This window comes from Pleurodeles waltl, chromosome 6, assembly GCF_031143425.1.
Source record: "Pleurodeles waltl isolate 20211129_DDA chromosome 6, aPleWal1.hap1.20221129, whole genome shotgun sequence".
Lineage (NCBI taxonomy): Eukaryota > Metazoa > Chordata > Amphibia > Caudata > Salamandridae > Pleurodeles > Pleurodeles waltl.
Window position 1 is genome coordinate 1063635114 of NC_090445.1, and position 26225 is coordinate 1063661338.

General features: G+C 44.2%; 1 protein-coding gene across 2 annotated transcripts in view; it reads left to right on the forward strand.

Moving 5' to 3' along the window:
- The window catches only part of LOC138300544 (protein DDI1 homolog 2), a 154494-nt gene that overhangs the window by 115354 nt on the left and 12915 nt on the right, over positions 1-26225 (forward strand). For both annotated transcript variants that reach the window (XM_069240037.1, XM_069240036.1), the window contains exon 7: positions 25601-25704. In XM_069240037.1, coding sequence (XP_069096138.1) covers positions 25601-25704 — 104 coding nt within the window. The remainder of the gene's footprint in view (positions 1-25600; positions 25705-26225) is intronic.

The window sequence follows — 26225 nt, forward strand, 5'->3', positions numbered from 1 at the left end:
TATGAGTATGCTAAATAAAGCAGTTCAGCGTGCAAATCTTGAGAAGCTCAGTTTCAAAACAGTACTAAATTTTACTCTACGAACTTATCGTTCAACACCCCACTCAACCACACGAGAAAGCCCTGCGACTTTGATGTTTTGGGAGAGCAATGCGACAACCAAGTTACCTCAGTGGACCAACAAGAGAGACAAAAGCGACAACATGATTCATACAAGAGACCTGGATAACAAGCAGAAAATGAAAGCTTATGCTGATAAGAGTTGACATGCAAAGCACATCTAGTTTAGAAGAGGAGATTTAGATGTTGTGTGACAGGTTCTGCAAAAGAAAATCTGATGCTCTCTATGATGCTGAACCTTTCCAAGTGGTGTCTACCAAGGGACTGCCCGGCACCCTGGGAAGTCTGTTACCAGAGTCTCTTCTTACTTTAGGCCTGTGATTGTTTTCTTTCTGCCATCGGGTTCGGGCGTGTTCCTCTACGCTCCGTGTTTCGGTTTGGAAAAGATAGTTATACATCGGAAAATTCGACGGTATTGTTTGCGCTTGGTACCGGGTTAGTGCTAGCACATCGATACCGAAGAAAGAAAAGTTCCGGCAGCCTGTCGGGGTTTCCACGCCTCGGCGGGGCCTAGTCGGCTCGACCGCGTCCATCTTCAATGCTCATGGACCGGACCCACTTCCGCTTCTGCCCCAACTGCCACGCATAGTATCCTTATACAGACCAACACTTGGTCTGTAATCTGTGTTTGTCCCCTGAACACAAAGAGGATACTTGCGAGGCCTGTCGGGCATTTCGATCCAAGAAGACACTGCGGGATCGTAGAGCTCGAAGAGTCCAGATGGCGTCGACACCGGCCGGACACGACGTCGAAGAAGAGGAGACATTCGAGATTCGGACTCGGACGAGTCCGAGAGTGAGCAGCCGAAGACGCAGCAAACCGTGAGTAAACCGGCAAAAACACACTCGAAGATCATGAAGGCCCAGGGGACGCCACCGCCAACAGGCCATGGCTTTACCCGAAAACACGGTGACCTAACATCGGCACCGAAAAAGGCCTCCCAGCAGCTGAAGACATCCGATTCCGGTCGAGATACCGGCTCCGAACAGACTCTGCACCGAGAGTTCGGCACACCGAAAGTCAAAAAAGGTTTCCTCTGTGCCGAAAAAGACTGTCGAAAAATTTTTGGTACCGAAACATTCTTCATCGGAGCCGAAAGAAAGCTCCTATACAGAAGAACAAGGCCTTTGCACACAATTACAAGGCCACCGATTCGAACAAGAGCTGGGCATGGGAGAACCTGACCATACCCAAAGAAGGCTCCATAGCCAAAAGGACAGGGGGAAAATCAGAACTCTTCCTCCAATCAAAATGAAGCGGAAGCTCGCATTCCAAGAGGTGGAAATGCAGCCTAAGGCAAAAGTGGCAAAAGAGAAAACTCCACCACAGGTTTCACCACAACAATCACCAATACATTCGCCACATCTGTCACCGGTAGCAACACCCCCAATGATGCAGTCACCAACGCACACAGGGATGAGTCAAGATGACCCGGATGCATGGGATTTGTATGATGCACCGGTCTGTGACAATAGTCCCGAATGCTACCCGGCAAGACCTTCACCACCTGAAGACAGTACTGCTTAGATGCAAGTGGTTTCCAGGGAAGCTACATTTCATAATGTAGCATTGCATGCAGAGCCCATAGAAGATGACTTCTTGTTCAACACCTTGTCATCTACTCACAGCCAATACCAAAGCTTGCCAATGCTGCCAGGCATGTTAAAACATGCTAAACAGGTGTTTCAAGACCCAGTCAAAGGCAGAGCCATCACGCCTAGGGTGGAGAAGAAATATAAACCTCCCCCTATTGACCCTGTGTACATCACATAACCGTTAACTCCAGACTCAGTGGTAGTAGGAGCAGCCCGAAAAAGGGCCAACTCACGAACTGCTGGAGACGCACCACCGCCCGACAAAGAAAGTCGGAAATTCGTTGCAGCAGGCAAAAAGGGTGGCAGCACAGGCAGCCAATCAATGGCGAATTGCCAATTCGCAGGTATTTCTAGCAAGATACGACAGGGCCCATTTGGATGAAATGCAACATCTCATTCAACACCTTCCCAAAGAGTTCCAGAAACGTGCCCAACAGGTTGTCGAGGAGGGCCAAAGTATCTCCTACAACCAAATAAGGTCGGCCATGGACTCAGCAGACACAGCAGCCAGAATAATAAACACGGCGGTAACCATTCAGAGACACGCATGGCTATGAACCTCCGGATTTAAGCCCGAAATTCAGCAAGCAGTGCTAAATATATAAGTTTATCATTTGTACATATGTAGATACATTTACACTTGCATGGACATCTGTTTATATTCTCATGCTCTATCACTCCTTCCTTCACCCTTTGCGGGACAGCAATCTAACAATGGAGTTCATGCCCATGCTCACTATAACCAAAAGGAGGAGTCACTCGATCCCGTGACTCCGAAAATACTTTTTTGAAGAAAAACAACTTGTAACACCCCGAGCCCAACACTAGATTTCAGAAGAGATATGCATAGCATGTGAATCTGCAGCACCACATGCCACGAACAGATGTTCGTGGGTAAGTGATATTACACACACACACACACAAACATATTGGAGTAGCAATTTTACCACTATTGCATACACAATAGATAACAAAGACACATTTTGAATAAAAGCATCATAAAATTTCGAAGGTTTAAAGCTCAAATCCATTGTGGGTTATGTGTAACTTAAGTAATCTTAAAAAGCTCACTATTTTTACATTTAAAAAGGAAATGCCTTGTATATTTTTACAAAAGTGCATTCACAGCAGCACATTGGTTCATTCTCTCATCAATCCTAGAGCTACAATTATCATTAGCACTTCCTAATTAGAAATAGCCCTCCTTATACAATTAAGACCAGTATAGCAAATGTTATGTGATTCCAGTGAATACAAAAGTCTGAGACAATCTTGGCCTAAATAATTTCATTCGGGGGAGCAAAGATGTGTTCTTGGAGAGTGATAAAGTGAACAGAAAAGTAAAAAGTGTGTGTTAGATTGCTTAGATATATTATCACAAGTGCATGGAGGAAGATTTTCCAGCTATCCTCTTTTGTGCAGGAAATGCCGCTAAGAGATTCACAGTACCCAGATTAAATCTGTTCAAATAAAATCAATGCTGAGAATCTGAAACAAATGACAAATAGAATTGCATCACTGAAGTAGGAAGAGTATCAGTAGAATTATTAGAGGGTACTGCTGGGGAAATGATCGCTGGTGGGTATCCGACTCAGTTTCCAAATAAGCTACCTATCAATGGGCTTTGGCAAAAGGCAAAATATGGGCTGGATCATCAAATAAATCGGTAAGGCCCAATTCGCCAAAAGTGCGTTTAACATAACTCATCGACTGGATTTTCTCGTAATTGCACAAGGACAGGCAGGCAGATAACATTTGTCTGGAGAATTCTAATTCAACTGTGGCCCATATTTTAACCCATAGTAATAAGGGGGCGACACCTGTGGAGTATACCAGCTAATTCAAGCCACTTCAGAGTGACAAAAAGAGGTTTAGGACCCTTGAGAGACCATCAATAACCTCTACAAACTGGAGCTTAGAACGATCACTGTTTCGACACACTCCACCCCCATTGGTGGTAATAGACATACATTTAGATTTGTACAAGGTTAAAAGTTCTCTGACGGGCTTCTGACCAAGCTTAGCTGCAAAAAGAAAAAGTGCTTCCACTGTTCTATTAACTTGCTGCACCCTTGGGGTTAAAAGAAGATCACACTTCAGTTGATTGTTGTAAAGGATCCCTAAATAGCAGAACTCTGAGTCTTTTTTCAGTTTCCTTGTAGATAAAATGTTTTAGGATTAGCAGTTTTGAGCCACAAACCACTATATATGATTTTTAAAGTTCATTTTAAAGTCCAAAGAGGACATGTTTGCATAGAGAAGCGACAAAATGAAATAATTACCAATCCTTGGATAATCTAAAATCTTCTGCAACAGGAAAGTCTCCAAGCCATTTATGTAAATGAGGAACAAAAAAGTGGCCGGATGTACCCCTGGAGGACACCCTTGGTTGAAATTAAGGGATCAGTACTATCACTTACAGGGCTGTAACATATTGTTCGATGGCATCTGTCGCTGTAGATACACATGGTATGCATTAGCTCGCCATCTGGTGTTGGGTCGGAGTGTTACAAGTTGTTTTTCTTCGAAGAAGTGTTTTCGAGTCACTGGACCGAGTGGCTCCTCCTTCTGTGCTCATTGCGCATGGGCGTCGACTCCATCTTTGATTGTTTTCTTTCCGCCATCGGGTTTGGACGTGTTCCTGTCGCTCCGAGTTTCGGAACGGAAAGATAGCTGAAAACGGAAGATTTTCGACGGTATCGTTGCGATCCGGTTCGAGATAAACACATACGACAACGCATTGAACATCGAAGCGCTTCGGTGCCCTTTGGGGTAGATTTCGGCACACCGTCGGGGCCTAGTCGGCCCGACCGCGTGGAGAACAACGCCGATGGAACGGACCCCGTTTCGATTCTGCCCTGAATGCCACAACAAATATTCTTATACGGACCAACACTCGGTCTGTAACCTGTGCCTGTCACCCGAGCACAGCGAAGAATCCTGTGAGGCCTGTCGGGCGTTCCGGTCCCGAAAAACTCTGCGCGACCGTCGAGCGAGAAGACTGCAGATGGCGTCCACGCCAAAAGAGCATCGACAGTTCGAGACAGAAGAGGAACAGGAGGAATCCTTTTCCATCCAGGATTCAGACTCCGACGAACTCGACCATCCAAAAACAGTGAGTAAGACGTCGAGATCAGAAATTCAAAAAGGCCCAGGGGACGCCACTGCCAACCGGCCATGGCTCAACCCAAATTCACGGTGACCAACAATCGGCACCGAAAAAGGCCCATTCAGTGTCGAGATCGTCCGACTCCGGTCGAGACACCGGCACGCAGCCTCCTCGGGACCGAGAGAGTGCTAAAGAGAAGCATCGACACCGAGAGTTCGGTGTCGACACGGATCGACGCCGAGACAGTGGCGCCGAAGATCATAGAGGCCAAGATTTTTCGGCACAAAAGAAGAGGAAGGTTACCTCGGAGCCGAAAAAACAAACAACAGGGTTTTCGGAGCCGAAAAAAGCACCAACAGACCCAGTTTCAGGCTCCTATACTGAAGAACTTTCTATGTCTTCACAAATGAAAAGACACAGATTCGAACAGGAACTGCAATCCACTGAAGTGGATCACACGCAGAAGCGTATCTTTATTCAGCAGGGGACAGGGAAGATCAGTACCCTTCCACCTGTCAAAAGAAAGAGAACACTTCAGTTTGTAGCACGAGAGGCTCCTCAGCAACAAACAGCAAAGACGGTAACACCTCCTCCCTCGCCTCCACCTGTAACTCCGGCTTCACCAACTTACACCCCGTCACATTCGCCAGCTCACACCGCCATGAGCCACGATGACCAAGATCAAGACGCGTGGGACTTGTACGATGCACCAGTGTCTGATAACAGCCCAGACACATACCCAACTAGGCCATCACCACCTGAGGACAGCACAGCCTATTCACAAGTGGTGGCTAGAGCAGCTCAGTTCCATAATGTGGAACTACACTCTGAACAAGTAGAGGATGACTTTTTATTTAACACCCTCTCCTCCACCCACAGCTCCTACCAGAGCCTGCCTATGCTCCCAGGCATGCTTCGCCATGCAAAGGAGATCTTCAAAGAGCCAGTCAAAAGCAGGGCAGTAACGCCTAGAGTGGACAAAAAATATAAGGCGCCTCCTACGGACCCTGTATTCATCACCTCTCAGCTGCCGCCAGATTCTGTGGTGGTAGGGGCTGCCAGAAAACGGGCAAATTCACACACTTCTGGGGATGCACCTCCCCCAGATAAAGAAAGCAGAAAGTTTGATGCAGCCGGGAAGAGGGTCGCTGTCCAGGCAGCAAACCAGTGGCGCATCGCAAACTCACAAGCGCTGCTAGCGCGATACGACAGAGCCCACTGGGATGAGATGCAGCATCTCATTGAACATCTCCCAAAAGATCTACAAAAAAGAGCAAAACAGGTTGTTGAAGAAGGTCAAAACATTTCCAACAATCAAATACGCTCCTCTATGGATGCAGCAGACACAGCCGCAAGGACCATTAATACGTCGGTTACCATCCGTAGGCACGCATGGCTCAGAACGTCTGGATTCAAGCCGGAAATTCAGCAGGCAGTACTTAACATGCCAGTAAACGAAAAAATGCTGTTCGGTCCGGAGGTCGACACAGCCATAGAAAAGCTCAAAAAGGACACTGACACTGCCAAGGCCATGGGCGCATTCTACTCCCCGCAGAGCAGAGGATCTTATACCACCTTCCGCAAAACACCTTTTAGAGGAGGGTTTCGGGGTCAGGCCACACAAGCCAGTACATCACAGTCCGCACCGTCCACCTACCAGGGACAGTACAGGGGAGGCTTTCGGGGCCAGTATAGAGGAGGGCAATTCCCTAGGAATAGAGGAAGATTTCAAAGCCCCAAAACCACTACCAACAAGCAGTGACTCACACGTCACTCACCCCCCCCACACAACACCAGTGGGGGGAAGGATAGGTCAATATTACGAAGCATGGGAGGAAATAACTACAGACACATGGGTCCTAGCAATTATCCAACATGGTTATTGCATAGAATTCCTGCAATTCCCTCCAGACATACCACCAAAATCACAAAATTTATCAAAACACCATTCACAGCTTCTAGAGATAGAAGTTCAAGCATTACTGCAAAAAAATGCAATAGAATTAGTACCAAGCACACAAATAAACACAGGAGTTTATTCACTGTACTTCTTGATACCAAAAAAGGACAAAACACTGAGACCAATTCTGGACCTCAGAGTAGTAAACACATTCATCAAATCAGACCACTTTCACATGGTCACACTACAAGAAGTGTTACCATTGCTCAAAAAACACAACTACATGACAACCCTAGACCTCAAAGACGCATATTTCCATATACCAATACATCAATCACACAGAAAATATCTAAGGTTTGTATTCAAAGGAATACATTACCAATTCAAAGTATTGCCTTTCGGTTTAACAACCGCTCCAAGGGTATTCACAAAATGCCTAGCAGTAGTCGCTGCACACATCAGAAGGCAGCAAATACATGTATTCCCGTATCTAGACTGGCTAATCAAAACCAGTTCGCTCACACAATGCTCAAACCACACAAATCAAGTTATACAAACCCTCTACAAACTAGGGTTCACCGTCAACTTTGCAAAATCCAACATTCAGCCAAGCAAAGTACAGCAATATCTAGGGGCCATAATAGACACGACAAAAGGAGTAGCAACGCCAACTCCACAAAGAATTCACAATTTCAACAGAGTCATTCAACACGTCTCCAAATCAAACAATACAAGCAAGAACAATACTACAGCTCCTAGGCATGATGTCCTCATGCATAGCCATTGTCCCAAACGCAAGACTGCACATGAGGCCCTTACAACAATGCCTAGCCTCACAGTGGTCTCAAGCACAGGGTCACCTTCTAGATCTGGTGTTAATAGACCGCCAAACTTACCTCTCGCTTCTATGGTGGAACAGTATAAATTTAAACAAAGGGCGGCCTTTCCAAGACCCAGTGCCACAGTACGTAATAACAACAGATGCTTCCATGACAGGGTGGGGAGCACATCTCAATCAACACACCATAAGAGGACAATGGAACATACATCAAACAAAACTGCATATAAATCATCTAGAATTATTAGCAGTTTTTCAAGCACTAAAAGCTTTCCAACCAATCATAACCCACAAATACATCCTTGTCAAAACAGACAACATGACAACGATGTATTATCTAAACAAACAAGGAGGAACACATTCAACGGAGTTAAGCTTATTAGCTCAAAACATATGGAAGTGGGCAATCCACCATCAAATTCGCCTCATAGCACAGTTTATTCCAGGGATCCAGAATCAACTGGCAGACAATCTCTCTCGAGATCACCAACAAGTCCACGAATGGGAAATCCACCCACAAATTCTGAACACCTACTTCACACTCTGGGGAACACCTCAGATAGACTTATTTGCAACAAAAGAGAACGCAAAATGCCAAAACTTCGCGTCCAGATACCCACACAAGCAATCCCAAGGCAATGCCCTATGGATGAACTGGTCAGGAATATTTGCTTACGCTTTTCCTCCTCTCCCTCTCCTCCCTTATCTAGTGAACAAATTGAGTCAAAACAAACTCAAACTCATTTTAATAGCACCAACGTGGGCAAGACAACCCTGGTACACAACACTGCTAGATCTTTCTGTAGTACCCCACATCAAACTGCCGAACAAACCAGATCTGTTAACGCAACACAACCAACAGATCAGACACCCAGATCCAGCATCGCTGAATCTAGCAATCTGGCTCCTGAAATCCTAGAATTCGGACACTTACAACTTAGCCAAGAGTGTATGGAGGTCATAAAGCAGGCCAGAAGGCCATCCACTAGACACTGCTACGCAAGTAAGTGGAAAAGATTTGTTTGTTACTGCCATCATAATCAGATACAACCACTAGACGCAACTCCAAAACATATAATAAATTACTTGCTCCATTTACAAAAAGCAAGGCTAGCCTTCTCTTCTATTAAAATACACCTTGCAGCAATATCTGCATACCTGCAGACTACCTATTCAACTTCCTTGTATAGGATACCAGTCATCAAAGCATTCATAGAAGGTCTTAAAAGAAGTATACCACCAAGAACACCACCTGTTCCTTCATGGAACCTAAACGTGGTCCTAACAAGACTCGTGGGCCCACCTTTCGAACAAATGCACTCTTGCGGAATACAATTCCTAACCTGGAAAGTTGCCTTTCTCATCGCCATTACATCTCTGAGAAGAGTAAGTGAAATTCAAGCGTTCACAACACAGGAACCTTTTATACAAATACATAAAAATAAGGTCGTCCTACGACCTAATCCAAAATTTTTACCAAAAGTTATTTCACCGTTCCATCTAAATCAAACGGTAGAACTACCTGTTTTTTTCCCACAGCCAGATTCTGTGGCTGAAAGAGCACTACATACATTAGATGTCAAAAGAGCATTAATGTACTACATTGACAGAACAAAGAACATCAGAAAGACTAAACAGCTATTTATTGCATTCCAAAAACCTCATGCAGGTAACCCAATATCAAAACAAGGTATAGCCAGATGGATTGTTAAATGCATCCAAATCTGCTACCTTAAAGCAAAAAGACAACTGCCCATTACTCCCAGGGCACATTCAACCAGGAAAAAAGGTGCTTCAATGGCCTTTTGCATGAAATATGTAAGGCAGCCACATGGTCTACGCCTCACACATTCACCAAACACTACTGTATAGATGTGCTATCCGCACAACAAGCCGCAGTAGGTCAAGCTGTATTAAGAACTCTATTTCAGACAACTTCTACTCCTACAGGCTAATCCACCGCTTATGGGGAAATAACTGCTTACTAGTCTATGCATACCATGTGTATCTACAGCGACAGATGCCATCGAACTGAAAATGTCACTTACCCAGTGTACATCTGTTCGTGGCATCAGTCGCTGAGATTCACATGGGCCCACCCACCTCCCCGGAAGCCTGTAGCAGTTCAGAAGTTACCTTCAATTTTGTACATTTGTATATATATTATTTAAACCTGTAATAGGTACATACTTACATACTTACACACTTCATTGCGCGGGCACTATTACTATAGTACAACTCCTACCTCACCCTCTGCGGGGAAAACAATCGAAGATGGAGTCGACGCCCATGCGCAATGAGCACAGAAGGAGGAGCCACTCGGTCCAGTGACTCGAAAACACTTCTTCGAAGAAAAACAACTTGTAACACTCCGACCCAACACCAGATGGCGAGCTAATGCATACCATGTGAATCTCAGCGACTGATGCCACGAACAGATGTACACTGGGTAAGTGACATTTTCATTCACCACAGTATTCCAGTGAAACCTCCAGGGAATAACCAGGGGTTCCTCTACAACCATAAACCCCATCGTACTCCAAAGTTAATCATGATTTACAGTATTGAAAGTGCTGACAGGGCCATGAATGCCAGATGTAATGAGCTCTTCATGGACTTTGTGTACTTGCTGACAGTATATTATTTTCACTGGCCCACACTTTCAGATGAGCTAAAAGCACCCTGCCCAAACCCTTGGCCGTTGTATCAATCAAGGAAATTGGTCTATAGCACTCTGTGCCGTTTCTATCCCCTTTTTTGAAAATTAGGAACACAGTAGCCTCTTTTCAAGAAGCGAGAAGAGGACCAAGGACAGCAGCTCTATAATATTAGTAAGGGCTGGAGCCCAAAGGGCAGGGTTATTTTTAAAAAGATCAAGCGGGTCCTCGTCCAGGCTTGGCACTTTCCCCGATGCCTTTGTTGATGGCTAGCTCCACCTCTTGCGCAGAGATTTATTGGCTAAAATATGTAGCCTGATCCATATCTTTGATAACAGTGGTATCCCTTTTCTCATTATCAGTCAACTTACCCAGGGGATTAAAAATACGAGAAAAGTGCTCAACCTGCGCTCTCAGTAATTGAACAGTCAATTTTAGATTGAGGTCCCTCTGTGAACAATGGATGATTCACAAAGTCCCAAAACTTATTTGAATCCTCGAGACGACCAGCGGGCAGTAAGTCAGATCAGGCTTTAGTTCTAATCTCTTCCTTTCTAGCTTCAAGTACAGTGTTACAATTTTTCCGTGCTGCACTAACTGTATCTTTATTTCTTGGGGCCATATGGAGAGCCGTCTTTAAATGTTTATGGGCTCTTGTGCATGCACTATCAAATGAACAAAAAGACTGAGCAGGTTGGGTAGAACGTTCAACTGTTAACTCAGTTATTATGGCTTGACACAGTGACTCAAAATTCCTAATCAGGACATCAGGAGTAGCCTCAGCTGACAGACGACTATGTATTAAACAAATGTTTTCCCCGACTATTTTAGCTTCAGGAGTTTGCAGAGCTGTCCTCTTCCATTTTAATCTAAGGCCCTGATTTGAACTATACCTAATGCTGATTGAGGGATTACTCTGACCCTTCCCTCATATTTTATGCTTAAACTAGTTACTAAAGGGTTGTGATTGCTGGTGCAATTCGGAATAACTCTAAAACCCTTAACCTAGGAATTATAGTTGCTAAATATTAACATGAAAATCAATTGTACTTTATTTATTCCCTCAAGAAAAGGTAGGGTAAAGTATAGAATTATCTTTTACACAGTCAGACAAAAAGATTAAGTCATTAGATATAAAAATGTTATTTAAAACATCTCCATATTGAGAATGTATAAAATGAGTTAGTGCCTGACTGGCCTTATTTTCTAGGCCACACACCCTTCTGTTACTAAGATCACAAACTGAACAGTTAAAATGACCTACCCACAAAATACACAATGAGCGGCTGGAAAGAGTAACCCTCACAATGGCCTCATTTAACAGATCTGCAACACGTGTTTCGTTAATCAAATACATTATGATAAAAATTAGCCACCAAACTATCCATAGCACCCAACCCCATTATTATCAATAACAGTTGAAACCAGGGTGAGGAATTAAGGGACTTAACATTGACATTCTTGCATTTATGAGAAATCAAAACAACCAGACTACACCTCTCCCTCCCTTAAGAAGCGTATATCTCAGGGTTACAAAAAGAGCGATACCCTTTAATATAGAAGTCTGTTAGAGACCATGTCTCCTGTACACAAATCAATTCATAACCTGTAATACAGCCCAACCATTCCTCATTTCCCAATTTTGTATGTACCCCCACAATATTCCAAGACAGCACATCGAGGAGGGAATCGGCCACAAGAGTCTGAGACAGCTCCTCTCCTTGATCCTGGGATCACTGGAGTATCAAGAGTTGTGGAATGTGGTAAGGCATTACCCAAAGCAGGATCAGGGTCCAAGGGTAAACTCGCTACAATAGGGCCTGAAGAGAGATGAGACGATAGTAGTCATTCATTCTCTTCCAGTTCAGCTAAAACAGAGAAATAATTGTTGGAACAGACCTGAGGAGAAAGTGAGCAGGTAACTAGGTAAACAGGAGCCCTATAGTTAGCAAGTGGGCCTCCGTGTAAGCCCCTCTGTGCCACATAAAAATAGCCCTATGGTAACACTCTCATTTGATAGTGAGTCTGCCAGACGGCTTAGTGCAACTGAAAGCTTCCTCACCAGCCCAGGTGATATAATATTGTCAACCACGCAGTCTCGGTCCAGCAATGCTGGGCGATGATGAATGCTCATCACTTGCCTGACTAAGTATCTCCATTAACCTCCCCACATTGGATCTGAACCAGTGTAAAACTTTGTACTAGGGCTTCTTTTGATTTAACCTCCCCTCTAGATAAAGTAGGAAACCAGTCCAAAATGATAACCTAAGGGGGGGTGAATCAGGGGGAAGATGTAAATGCGAATGAGCTGGACAATTAATCGATGGCCTTACAGAAGACACCTTTACACTGGCAGAAGGAGCTGCACTTGACTGGTATCCTGCCTGATTCAGATTTGCAACTTTAGTATCTGGCACAGACTGAGTTCCAGCCGCCCCATTTTGCTGCCTTTGGCTTCATTTAGGTTTAGGGTGAATGATCCCTGATGTCATTAAGGCACTAGAATTGTTATCAGCACAGCAGTCCCCCTGACGATTAGGCAGTTGTTGGCCATTCATAGCTGCTATTTTTTTTTTTTCCAAACCTTGTTCTGATTTGCCAAGCAAGCCCTTTTTGAGAGCATGAACTAATATTTCTATCCTGTTGAAAAGGTCGTTGTGACAGGACTTTAGTAAAGCGCCTAAATGGGCAAGAATTCCTCCTTGGGGGCCAGCGTTTACAAGAGGATAACATAAGTCACCCAAGTTCAAAGGCTGATGACAAGACTTCCTCTTTGTAGGCTGCTGGTTACACCTACTTCGTTTAGACAGCGGTGAATCAGAACAGGAGCTGGGGGCAACAGCAGCAGCTGTGAACGAATTACTGATAGGGTTGACAACTTCCCCAGGGCTGCCCACTGAATTGCCAGCCCCAAGGTGGCTGCCACTACTAGGCATAACAAGCCTAGCAGCGTGATTCAGGCTTGTGCAAACAGTGTCCGATACCCTGCTAATACTTGACGAATCACTAAACAGTGGCATAACACCTTCATTAGGTGCTATTTGGAAAGGAAGTTCTTGCGGGGTGGCCAAGGGCAGAGAACTCCTCCTGACTGTGTTAATTCTTTCTTCAACTCATCCAATTTTACTATTCAAAGCACCCATAACTGTTGACAAATAATTAGTGATGGGAGGTGTGTTAGATGAAGTGGATGCTAACATTGGAGATTTGCAGTCACCTTCAAAGGCCCTGGGCTTTGGAGTTTCCTTTTACCCATGATCTTAGTTCATGTGGATAAGTACAGCAAAAAATAGTACATGCTGACAAATGAACTGTAGAAGTAATTCAGATTTCTCTTTTAAGTTGTCACATAAGGCTAACCTCCAACACATGTTGACAAGCCAAATGAAACAGGGGTGGCCCATCCTTGTCTGGCCGCAGAAGGGTGCAGGTAGGCCAATTCTTATCCCAGGTAAAGCCCGGGTGCGTCCCGCACAGCGGGAACTCGTGACACACTTTATAGCGCTGAAACTACCCCAGGTGCGGTGAGTTCAAAGAGCCGCCTCCAGCAACCCAAGGGCTTGTTGGATCTTGTAGTCCTCCTCAAGGCAGTGTCACAAGCAAACAAACAGTAACTTTTTACTCATTTTTGCCTCCTTTATGCTCCCTCCCATACCACCTGTCACTTGTCGCCCTGCCCCCCCTACTGATTGTTGCTTGTTTTACATCCCTCTTTCTCCTGTATATTGCTTCCCATAACTCTCTCCTGCCCTTGCTACTTAAGGGAATCTTTGATTTCCCAAAATACACCCCCAGAAAAAAACATGTTTCCCTCTTCGTCTCTGTCTTAAAAAAAGGCCCATTTAGCTGCAACTGGTCTCTTTGATTCCAGAAACATTGAAGTGAAGTTCCTTACCCAAGTGATTCCTGTGATGCATGTTTAAAGTTCTCTTTGCTACTACCCTACATCACAGATCCAACTGATGATACATTTGGAACCAAAGGGTATTCAATGTCCTGTGGGCATTTCCGTCAACCTAACATCTTCATTAGGACTAGCCAGTTTCAAGGTGCTGGTCCATAAAGTCTCCTACCCCTGTGGGACTTTGCTTGACTTCCCACCAGAGCTTCCTCAATCTAACATTGAGCCATTTACAGTCATAACTGTTTCACTTCTGGTTGATATGAGCAATGTAAATACTGAACTTGCCTTTGGCATCCTGACTAACCTTTTGGAACTTGGGTGCAGCCCTGTTTTAGGTTGAGGGCAAAGGGAGTTTGAACTTTGTTTTTGTGAGACTTGTTGGGAATTTGGCCACTCAACCTTAAATCGACTGTGTTGTTTTTATCATTTGTTCTAATATGACACACATGTAACAGCTGTGCAAATTCTAGGGTTGAAGTGTTCGGTAATGAAGCAGGGTATACTAGAGAGGTGCTCGCATGAGGACGATTCCAACATGTAAGGTGACTAAGTGGTGGAATAGATATTTAACCAAAGACAAACCCAGACATTGGTTTGAAAGCAGCTAATAGGGCAGTCCTCAATTAGATCATTTCTAGATTTGGTGATTTCATAGATGTTGCCTAATCAAGTCAGTCAGTCAAAACGTATGTTTATTTAGGCCATAGACTTTAAAACACTGCTAAAGCACTTTATCACATAAAATTGCAATGTTCACAATTAAATAGTGTACCCTGAAATACAATAAAACATATCGCAACTATATAAAACCACCATATACAAAAACCTGTTATATAAAATAATTTTTCTCCCTCAACCTGGTAAATATGTCACATTATTGTCTCTCAGAGATGCTCCAACAGAAATTAAACATCAACCCATCTCGCGTCACATCTAAGAGTCTCATGTCCATTAGCAGGTCAATTACTTGTCCCCTATCCCTAATACCATATTTAAAAAATATATGCTTTAGGTACTCCGCCCGTTGGGGTAAAAACCACAAACAGTCAACAAGGATATCGAAAGAATGCAGTTTTCACATTAAGACCACATTGGTAGATTTTCTCTTCATTTTACAGAACCTCCCGATTCCCTAACTAAGTTTATTCCACACCAAAACCTTAATATACTTTGGTGCATCTTAATGTTTGGGATTTTTTCCAAATTGAGGAAAATATAATCGTTCTTCCAGGAATTTAGCAAATGTGAAACTGAACATTTATTACTCTGGCACAACAGATCCTCTTCCCTGCAGGCCTGTTTTAATATTCTTTTGAACTCAGCCTTACTTACTCCGACCTCATCAGTACTCCTTGTTACCTGTATCTTTAATGCCCTGGCACAAGCCTGAATTCTTCCTCTTACTCCCCGTGCCCAAAATTATTCGCTTTGTAGTATCTCCACATTTTCGAAATTCCTGCTCTATCAATTCTTGTCCAAAATTTTAATATTGCTACACCAGCGATCTGTGTCCACCCTAATAAACCTGTATATACTCGAACCTCCTGCGCCATGGTAGAAGATGGGAGGCAGAACAACCTTTTCCAGCACATTCCTCCTTCCGAGTTTCAGCTCTTTTTACCCCCATACCCATTAACTCAACCCCATACATGAACTGCAGTCTTACCATGGACAGTACCGGTCAGTGATCATTCGTCGAGTGACTCTCTTTGAAACCATCCTGCCCCTGGGGTTGATAGAATTTACATCCACCCACTCATTAATCATAGTCAATAAAGTTTTAGAAAAAGTCTTAGCACCAATGTCCAACACATTAATGTGTCTATAATTTCCTGGGAGGGTATAGTCACCATTTTCCTGGATTGTTTTAATCACTGCCCCCTTCCAACTATCCGGAAATCTTCCTGTTGCCAGGATTTCCTGGATGACAGTGTAGAACAGCCTGAACCACCATACAATATTAGTTTTTATTACCACTGCCAGCACATTATCTGGGCCGGCAGCCCCTGTAAGCTTTATCCTCTCAATAGTTTCCTTAATTATTAGCTCCAAAAATTCCATCTTTGTTTCCTTATCAGTACTAAAGGTGGTTGGGCTCTGTTCTGTTGGGACACTGTGATTATAGGCCACCTCTAAGAACTTTACCCACACGTCCTCTCCCACCTGTCCCAGGTACTGCTTTTGTGAGAAATCTGCCCCACACTGTACCAACCTCCAAAATTTCCTAACATAGTTTTTATCATCACATCCCAACATAATGCATTTGATTCCCGTTTCTTTCGAGCTACTAAAATTCTGAGTTCCCTTTTTAAACTAAAGAGCTGCCATCCTACCCCTATATTTCATGAGTGCCTTTGGTACCTTTCCAATTTCCTAATATTACTTTTTAATATCCTACTTTCTTTATCAAACCAATTATTTATTTCATACTATTCATGCTTCCTAGCTTTATTTTTTAAATTTGTCTAGCATTAAAAATCCTAGCTTTGGATTTAAGGCAGGCAACCACCTTGTTTATTACATTCACAGCTAAGGGATCTAAGGGAACCACCCCACAATCTAGGTCACTCTAATTATATTTTAATTCCTTTAATAAGCGTAGGTGCTTGTTCGTAAACGCTTTGAGCAATCAATATTCAGCGCTAAATCCCTCATTTGTCTTGGGGCAATATGCATTTTAATGATTGTTCTTAGCGGATAATGATCACTCCCCTCCACTCACAAGACCTCAGAGTTCATCACCAGCTCAGATGCCCATATCGATACAAACACATAATCGATTGGACACCTCTGATTTTCTTGTTTAAGCGTGTTTCTACCCGGGTTATCTGTGGGCACATGACCATTTAAATTCACTAGTCCACTTCACAAAAGGAAATCTAATAGAGCGATATCCTTCCCAGTTGCCACGCTAAGTGGCATACAGACAGGTTGTATATTAAAAGCAACTAAGCGCTCCCCTGACTTTTGGTTCACAAACACAGATAGCAATTTGTGATTACAATCTCCCATCATAATGGTCAGGGTTTGTGGATGCGAAACACCTATGGCAATAACATCATCCTTAAAAAGTTCAATCTGTCTTTTATAATCGGAGGTACCACACACTTTCAGTTATACATTTAAGATTATGATATTTTTCCTTTTCCTACCTATATCCAACAATTGTATGCCACAGGCCAACATCCAATTACACTGAGTTTTAATCTGCCATAAACTGGAGGCAATTTGGATAGAGACCAAAGTTAACAATACCCCAGAGGGTCGACCTGCGTTCTATTTTTTTATGACTGCTTGATAGATCCCCAGGAAACCATCTAACAGTGGGGGTTCTCTGCAGCCATGTCTCCTGGAAACATAAAATAGAATACTGCCTTATAATTCCATCATTCACTTGCCGTTTCCTTACGGTACTAAACCCTTGTATTTTCCAGGAGAGCAAACTAATGCTGTGCTGAGAGGCCTGCCCCCTAGTCCACCTCACTTGGATCGTGGGCAACCTCCTCCCTCTCTAAATAGTCATACCTATTTGGTTCGCAGGTAATACCCCCCCCCCGTATTCATGTTCCTCCTCTCAAGGGATAGCGACTTTAATCCGACCTACTCTATTTTCCATAACTAATCTGTTACTAATTGAGCTTTCCTTCGGCCCCTATTTTACTTGGTTTACCTTTAGTCCACTGTGATGATTACAAATGCCAAGATTGTGACTTGGGGGATATTCCCCAACTATTTCCCCAGCCAATTCCCCAAATATTTTCACACCATGGACCTGTAACTTGCTTTCTGATTTGAGAATGGAATGCCTCAGTAATCCTGAATACAACAGGAGCTTTGTAACATCTTTCCCATCTCTATTCTGCAGGAAGCTTACCTGTTTCAGGTCAGTTGTTGAAACTGCCCTTAAATTGGGACACAGTGAAAATGCTTGAAGGAGCCATGACCTATTTAAGGGATATAACTTCCTTACCCTTTTCCCTCAACATCTGCCTGATGTTGGCTCCAGATAAACCCATAAAAAGTTTACCTCCTTCTCTTTACCTTCAAATCTACTCAGGGATGGACCACCTTCTTTGGGCTGCCCACTAAAACTTTGCTCCAGTAAATATATACTTCTTGTCTCACTAGTGTGTACTTTGCTACACACCTTCAGCTGAGCCCAAATTTATGTTCATCACAGTCCCCCCCCCCCCTACCCCCCCCCCCCCCCCCACTGCCCCTCATTACACACTAGTTGGCCTTTCTGTTGCTCGAGTCTAGTTGCGATGTCCCTAATGTACAGTTCTTTATCTTATGTTTACAAACACGTTCCCTAACCTTAGTGTAGGAAGTTGGCTCTGTATGTGCTATTTCAAAGTAAGGAATAGCATGCACAGAGTCCAAGGGTTCCCCTTAGAGGTAAGATAGTGGCAAAAAGAGATAATACTAATGCTCTATTTTGTGGTAGTGTGGTCGAGCAGTAGGCTTATCCAAGGAGTAGTGTTAAGCATTTGTTGTACATACACATGGACAATAAATGAGGTACACACACTCAGAGACAAATCCAGCCAATAGGTTTTGTTATAGAAAAATACCTTTTCTTAGTTTATTTTAAGAACCACAGGTTCAAATTTTACATGTAATATCTCATTTGAAAGGTATTGCAGGTAAGTACTCTAGGAACTTTGAATCATTACTTTAGCATGTATACTTTTTACATAAAACACAATAAGCTGTTTTAAAAGTGGACACTTAGTGCAATTTTCACAGTTCCTGGGGAGGTAAGTTGTTGTTAGGTTTAACAGGTAAGCAAGTCACTTACAGATTTCAGTTTTTGGTCCAAGGTAGCCCACAGTTGGAGGTTCAGAGCAACCCCAAAGTTATCACACCAGCAGCTCAGGGCCGGTCAGGTGCAAAGGTCAAAGAGGTGCCCAAAACACATAGGCTTCAATGGAGAGAAGGGGGTGCCCCGGTTCCAGTCTGCCAGCAGGTAAGTACCCGCGTCTTCGGAGGGCAGACCAGGGGGGTTTTGTAGGGCACCGGGGGGGACACAAGTCAGCACAGAAAGTACACCCTCAGCAGCGCGGGGGCGGCCGGGTGCAGTGTGTAAACACGCGTCGGGTTTGTAATGGTTTTCAATGAGAGACCAAGGGGTCTCTTCAGCGATGCAGGCAGGCAAGGGGGGGCTCCTCGGGGTAGCCACCACCTGGGCAAGGGAGAGGGCCTCCTGGGGGTCACTCCTGCACAGAAGTTCCGATCCTTCAGGTGCTGGGGGCTGCGGGTGCAGGGTCTTTTCCAGCCGTCGGGAAATGGAGTTCAGACAGTCGCGGTCAGGGGGAGCCTGGGGATTCCCTCTGCAGGCGTCGCTGTGGGGGCTCAGGGGGAACAACTTTGGTTACTCACAGTCGTAGAGTCGCCGGAGGGTCCTCCCTGAAGCGTTGTTTCTCCACCAGTCGAGTCGGGGTCGCCGGGTGCAGTGTTGCAAGTCTCACGCTTCTTGCGGGGAGTTGCATGGGTCTTTAAATCTGCTCCTTGTAACAAAGTTGCAGTTCTTTTGGAGCAGTGCCGCTGTCCTCAGGAGTTTCTTGTCTTTTTCGAAGCAGGGCAGTCCTCAGAGGATTCAGAGGTCGCTGGTCCCTTGGAAAGCGTCGCTGGAGCAGGTTTCTTTGGAAGGCAGGAGACAGGCCGGTAAGTCTGGGGCCAAGGCAGTTGGTGTCTTCTGTTCTTCCTCTGCAGGGGTTTTTCAGCTCAGCAGTCCTTCTTCTTGTTAGTTGCAGGAATCTAAATTCTTAGGTTCAGGGAAGCCCTTAAATACTAAATTTAAGGGTGTGTTTAGGTCTGGGGGGTTAGTAGCCAATGGCTACTAGCCCTGAGGGTGAGTACACCCTCTTTGTGCCTCCTCCCAAGGGGAGGGGGTCACATCCCTAATCCTATTGGGGGAATCCTCCTTCTACAAGATGGAGGATTTCTAAAAGTCAGAGTCACCTCAGCTCAGGACACCTTAGGGGCTGTCCTGACTGGCCAGTGACTCCTCCTTGTTTTTCTTATTATCTCTCCTGGACTTGCCGCCAAAAGTGGGGGCTGGGTCCAGGGGGCGGGCATCTCCACTAGCTGGAGTGCCCTGGGGCATTGTAACACGAAGCTTGAGCCTTTGAAGCTCACTGCTAGGTGTTACAGTTCCTGCAGGGGGGAGGTGTGAAACACCTCCACCCAGAGCTTGCTTTGTTTCTGTCCTCAGAGAGCACAAAAGCTCTCACCGCATGAGGTCAGAAACTCGTCTCAGCAGCAGGCTGGCACAGACCAGTCAGTCCTGCACTGAACAATTGGGTAAAATACAGGGGGTATCTCTAAGATGCCCTCTGTGTGCATTTTTTAATAAATCCAACACTGGCATCAGTGTGGGTTTATTATTCTGAGAAGTTTGATACTAAACTTCCCAGTATTCAGTGTAGCCATTATGGAGCTGTGGAGTTCGTTTTTGACAGACTCCCAGCCCATATACTCTTATGACTACCCTGCACTTACAATGTCTAAGGTTTTGCTTAGACACAGTAGGGGCATAGTGCTCATGCACATATGCCCTCACCTGTGGTATAGTGCACCCTGCCTTAGGGCTGTAAGGCCTGCTAGAGGGGTGACTTACCTATGCCACAGGCAGTGTGAGGTTGGCATGGCACCCTGAGGGGAGTGCCATGTCGACTTTTCTCCCCACCAGCACACACAAGCTGGCAAGCAGTGTGTCTGTGCTGAGTGAGGGGTCCCTAGGGTGGCATAAGACATGCTGCAGCCCTTAGAGACCTTCCCTGGCATCAGGGCCCTTGGTACCAGGGGTACCAGTTACAAGGGACTTACCTGAGCACCAGGGTTGTGCCAATTGTGGAGACAATGGTACATTTTAGGTGAAATAACACTGGTGCTGGGGCCTGGTTAGCAGGGTCCCAGCACACTTCTCAGTCAAGTCAGCATCAGTATCAGGCAAAAAGTGGGGGGTAACTGCAACAGGGAGCCATTTCTTTACACTTAGCCTTCACCTTAGTCTGGGTCAGGATAGTTGAACCTCTTTTAGCTGATGTACGACCTTTACACTTTACGCTATCACTCACATGGTCACCCCCTATAGAGTTGGGATGGTGTCCAGCTCCTTGGGCTTTCCTTATTCTCTCTCTGCCTGATCTCCCCTGACCTCTTTTATTTGTTCATTTACTCCTCCCTCGGGATTCCCAGTAGTAAAAGATCCCATTTCCATACCTGCTTCCCCTTCTCTTTTTTTTATTAACACCAGGCATTTAGAGATATACACAGAGGGCTTCCCCTTTAATGCTGGGGCTTGATCATTTGGACTAATGGATTCGCTCTTCTTACACATAAAGCCTCCAACTTCTGCAGGCCCTCTCCGCACCTTAACAGGTCTCACCGGATTAGGCATACAATTATTAATTTGCTTTAACTCCGAGGTTATGCACTGTGAGTAAACCATATGTGACTTCAGCGTATCTGAGTTTAATACCACCGCTTCAAAAATACCCTGTAATGTTTTTTGCATCAGAACCATCACATCTAACATTGATGCGGAGGAGCAGAGGCAGACCACAAAGTCCGATAGAAACAGGGAAGTGAGATTTTCACCCCCGAGCGAATTGGACTCCGAGGCAATTTCCCCACCTCCCCATTTGCCTTGTGGCCATTGTCCTGAGTTTTGGATGGGGCTCCACTTACAGCAGATTCCTCCATATCCAATATTTCTTGGCCCCACAGTTCTTGCCTCGTGAAAATGAACACTCCCAAAGCCCCTCAGATGAAGACAGGGTGATGAAGATAATCTTGGTTCCAAGCGGTGCGTACCTTCCTCCAGTGGGGTCTGGGACATGAAGTCCCCTATCTTTTCCTTGTCTAATGACTTAGAGGTAACACTGGGGGGCGTAAGGGACATTATTTCGGACACCTTTCTAGATGATACACGTTTAAAATGTTTCCCCACAAACTCCCTAATTGATCTCCCCATCCAAGATGCCCCTTGATGGTTCAGCATTTTCCTCCTCCTGTACAGCTGCAATCCCTAAATGACCATCCAATGTAATAACTTCCTCATTGTCATTTTTACTTATTATACTTGGGGAGTTTACCTGAGCATTTAGTTTCCTCCCCTTCCTTGCTCCTGCAGCCCTATGGGCCTTACCAGGTACCATTGTGTATAGAGTATATCTTCACAACTCCACCCAAAAAAAAGAATTGAAAAGCAGTTTGCGCTTACCTGACCGCTGCCTCCACCCCCTTAGTCGGCACCAAGTCCAAAAAAGACCCAAAGCCAGTCACTCTAGTTTTTTCCAATCTTTTAAGAAATCTCACAACCAAGCAAATGGCGTTTTAATGCTTTAAAGAAGGCTCCAGGTATATATATATATATATATATATATATATATATATATATATATCCCACTCTTGTTGAATTAAACACTAATTAAAAAAAAAAAAAATCCTCACACTATGGCGATCCGAAACAGTGACAAGGAACCGCAGCGAGCAAAACCAGGGTAGTCTGGTCGCACCGCCACACGTCACACAGTGCCGTTGCTTCCCGATGCAGGCCGATGCGATCACAACACCCTCTCCCTGCTCACCCGGATGGTATTTGGCGAGATGAAAGGTGGAAAACAAAGTAAACAGCCCGCCACCTACCAGATACTCGGTAGATGCGGGAAACAGGACAACGTTGTGTGGCTGGGAGTAACTCCTACTCCAGGGAGCAACGAATATGCGCTACAAACCAAAGCGCTCGATGGCAAAGCGCCAAAATCCCCACTCCAATCTCTGTTTTCTGCTCGATGGCCAAGTGTCTATACAAGACAGGTGATGTCCGATGAGCGTTCTCATATTGTGACATTCCAATGTACTTGAGGATCGGAGGCCTGTGCTTCAAGTTTGGGGGCGGGCACAAGCACGGTCAGTCTGAGAACCAATTCAGACACTCTACCGTTGGCCCCTGTGGTTCAATTAGTCATCAGCCTTCAGCTTGGTGGTCGCATTTCCTGGTGATTCTCCAGTCACGCAAGTAGTTTCAAAGTTGCTGTAGTTTTTCACCAAAGTTGGTGCAGGTTGTGCTGTTATCTCTAGACATGTGTTTCTGGGTTTAGCCCTTCATCAGTAGAGAGCATTAGTAGCAGAGAAAATCATCTGGTGTTGCGGGTAATCTGCCCAAGTATTCACAAGTCACAGTACCATTCCACAGGCACTCATGTGCATCAAGGTGAGCTGACCAAGATAGAAGGGTTTTCAAACAAAGGAAATTTATTTTTGCTATTGACAAGTAGGTTTAGTTTAGGAATAGGCACAATTCCACACTGTCTATTCATGTAGCTACAGTCTTTGCTAGACAAGCCTGACTCCAAATAGGTTATGTCCAGGTATGCTCACAGATGTCTGAGTTACAATTGCAAATTTGATTTTTGATGGGCCATTTTAGCAGCCTCCAACATTAATTCTGGCTGTGTTGTAAATCTGCCTTGAGATGGTGATTAGAACCAAAATAGCACTTAGTTTTACAGTTTTAATAGCATTGATACCAGCGTCACTGTTTTACAATATTTCATAAGGTAGCAGGAAACTATGAACCAGTAATGTAGTTTTAGTGCAAGAACTCCAGTAATTTGGTAGTCAAACCTGGGTAGATTTTGCTATCTCCTTACTATGACCTTTGCATTGAAAGTGGAGAAGACAAGTGTTTCTTATCCCGTCCTCAGAGTTCTACTTATAGGAGTTACAGGTGTTCAGAATTCGACAAACATGTCAGACAACTTTGGCCTTTGATCCCTCAAGTGAACAATAAGGGGACCCGTTCTAAACCCACAAGAGTAGTGTTCTTCCAAGTGTTGGGATTTATGTGCTGTTCTTCAAGTCATATGGGCAAGAGTTATTATCATACTATCATAACGAAATATAGCTCAAAAATAAAAATAATGCAATGAATAAATTCACCCCAACCAATTACTTATCAAACATCCCTAAGGTATTATAAAAAAAAAAAAAAAAACTAACTGCTTTCCAGCTTCATATCATTCATGTTTAAAGTATTCCCTTCCGACAGCATTCCTTCCAGCATCTGGTCTTTTCTGTCCACCCTACTAGCAGGAGACTTCGATACTTTTATCCTTTAAGTCTACGAAGCAGAAGGGGACCAAAGCACTCAAGCCTACATTTAACAACACAAAGCTGAAAGCAGTGCTTGAAAGTGCAGATGAAAGAGCTTTGTGTAGCTTTTGCTTTTGGCCAGCATGAAGCTGTACCCTGTCAGTCTGAAGAAGTATATTTCACAGTCGCAGCCTTGGGGAACATTCAGCACAGAATGAAAAAAAACCTTAGCTGAAGCAATTTGAGTAGATGATGTGTAGCAATTTCACAGACACAAACAGTGCTAGTTTTCACATAAAGAAGCTAAAAAGTGTGTGTTCATTCTCAGACTGGAAATCCCTGCTAAGCACACTTGCACTCTGCAAACCATTCACTCTGTATGATCTAATCCATACATGGACACTATTAACATGCATTAAAGCCTGTAAAGCAAGTTCCTAGAAATGCATGCCCACGCATGACCGCACGGTCTGCAAAAAAGCATGCATGGGGTGCTCCCATTATTCATTATGGGCACATTAGCACTAACTTGTGCATAGAACCTGAGAGGTAATTGAACAAAAGGATAAAGCTTATCTGGGCAAAGAGTTGCCTTTGTTGTGCTGCTAATCTGTCTTTAAACTTGCCTCAGTTTCCCACCTTGGTGCATAACTAACTCAGTGAATTGTACATGTTTAGAACATTCAAGAGTCCAACCATCAAAAGGTTAAGCTCAGAACCAGGGCCAAAGGTGGTGAATGTCAATAGAATTTCAAAACTTTCCTGAGGTCCTAAAATCCCAAGAACAAGCGACTCTCTTTGAGACACTTGATCTGACACAACCAGAAACACTGCTCAAGCATCATCCCCTCTCCACTCTAAAGCATGCCTTTAAAGTTGAGTTGTAGCTAGACCCTGTTTTGCATGGTTTCCTCTTTTTTTTTATTTATTTTTTTAGCAAGAGCTTTGTTTCAGGATTACCTTGCCAAAGAGTTTACGGCATCTATTTGACGAACGTGTACTTGGCAGATGGCCTGACCCAATCTCTGTCCCCTGGTCAGTAACTAGAACTGCATTGAATGTAGTGTAAAGCACATGCCCCACCCTGTTAAATCATTCATAGAGAGAATTAGCAGGCGTACAGTCTGATCTTGAGGCAATCAGTGTCCTTACGACTCACCAAAGAATCAACCTATGAGATATCAGTAGTCATAAACACTCAAACCACTGGAAATGTATGAAGGTTGCTGTTCAAAACTGCCTACCTATGATAATCTCAAGCAGTTGCTATGGTTGCCCTTTTAGGTATTAAAGGTTATATGTTGCTTTTGAAATGTTCCTATTTTTTAGTGAGGTTGCACATAGACATTAATATTTGCCTCCTATTTCTCCAGCTCAGGTTCAGATTGAAGGGGATTTCTTGCCATGCTCCTTCTCAATACTTGAAGAACAGCCCATGGACATGCTTCTCGGACTGGACATGCTTAAACGACATCAGGTAACAAGGATCTGTGTTTCCTTTCACTTAATGGAAATAGTCGTGGGTCTCCAAGTGATCTCCCTTTTGCACATGTTGGTAGGTTTGAATGAGTGGTTGTACTGGTGTTAGTAAGATGACCTTCACTGACCGGTGACTCCCAGACTGGCCTTTCTTCAATTGTTTTACCTGGATAGGTTTTTTTGTGCTGGCAGATTGCCAGATGTCTGTGCTTTTCTGTAAGCCATTGGATGATGGCATTTGCATGTTGGATGACTTATTTCACTTCCTGTTCTATTTGATATTTGTTCCTGGGTGTGTATGCTGCATTTCATGCTCTCTGTCAATATGTCCTGTGAGTGTAAATAGCTCAATCGATGCTGGAGAGGCTGGAAAGGATTGTGTTGAATAGTGAACTCTTTCAAACATTTCACGTTGCCTAAACCTTTTCTGCTCATTATTCCCAATAAAAAAGCGAAAAGTATTTTTTGATTTCTCGCCTTTCTTGATGGAGAAATTGAGGAAAATTAGGTAGATGGGCA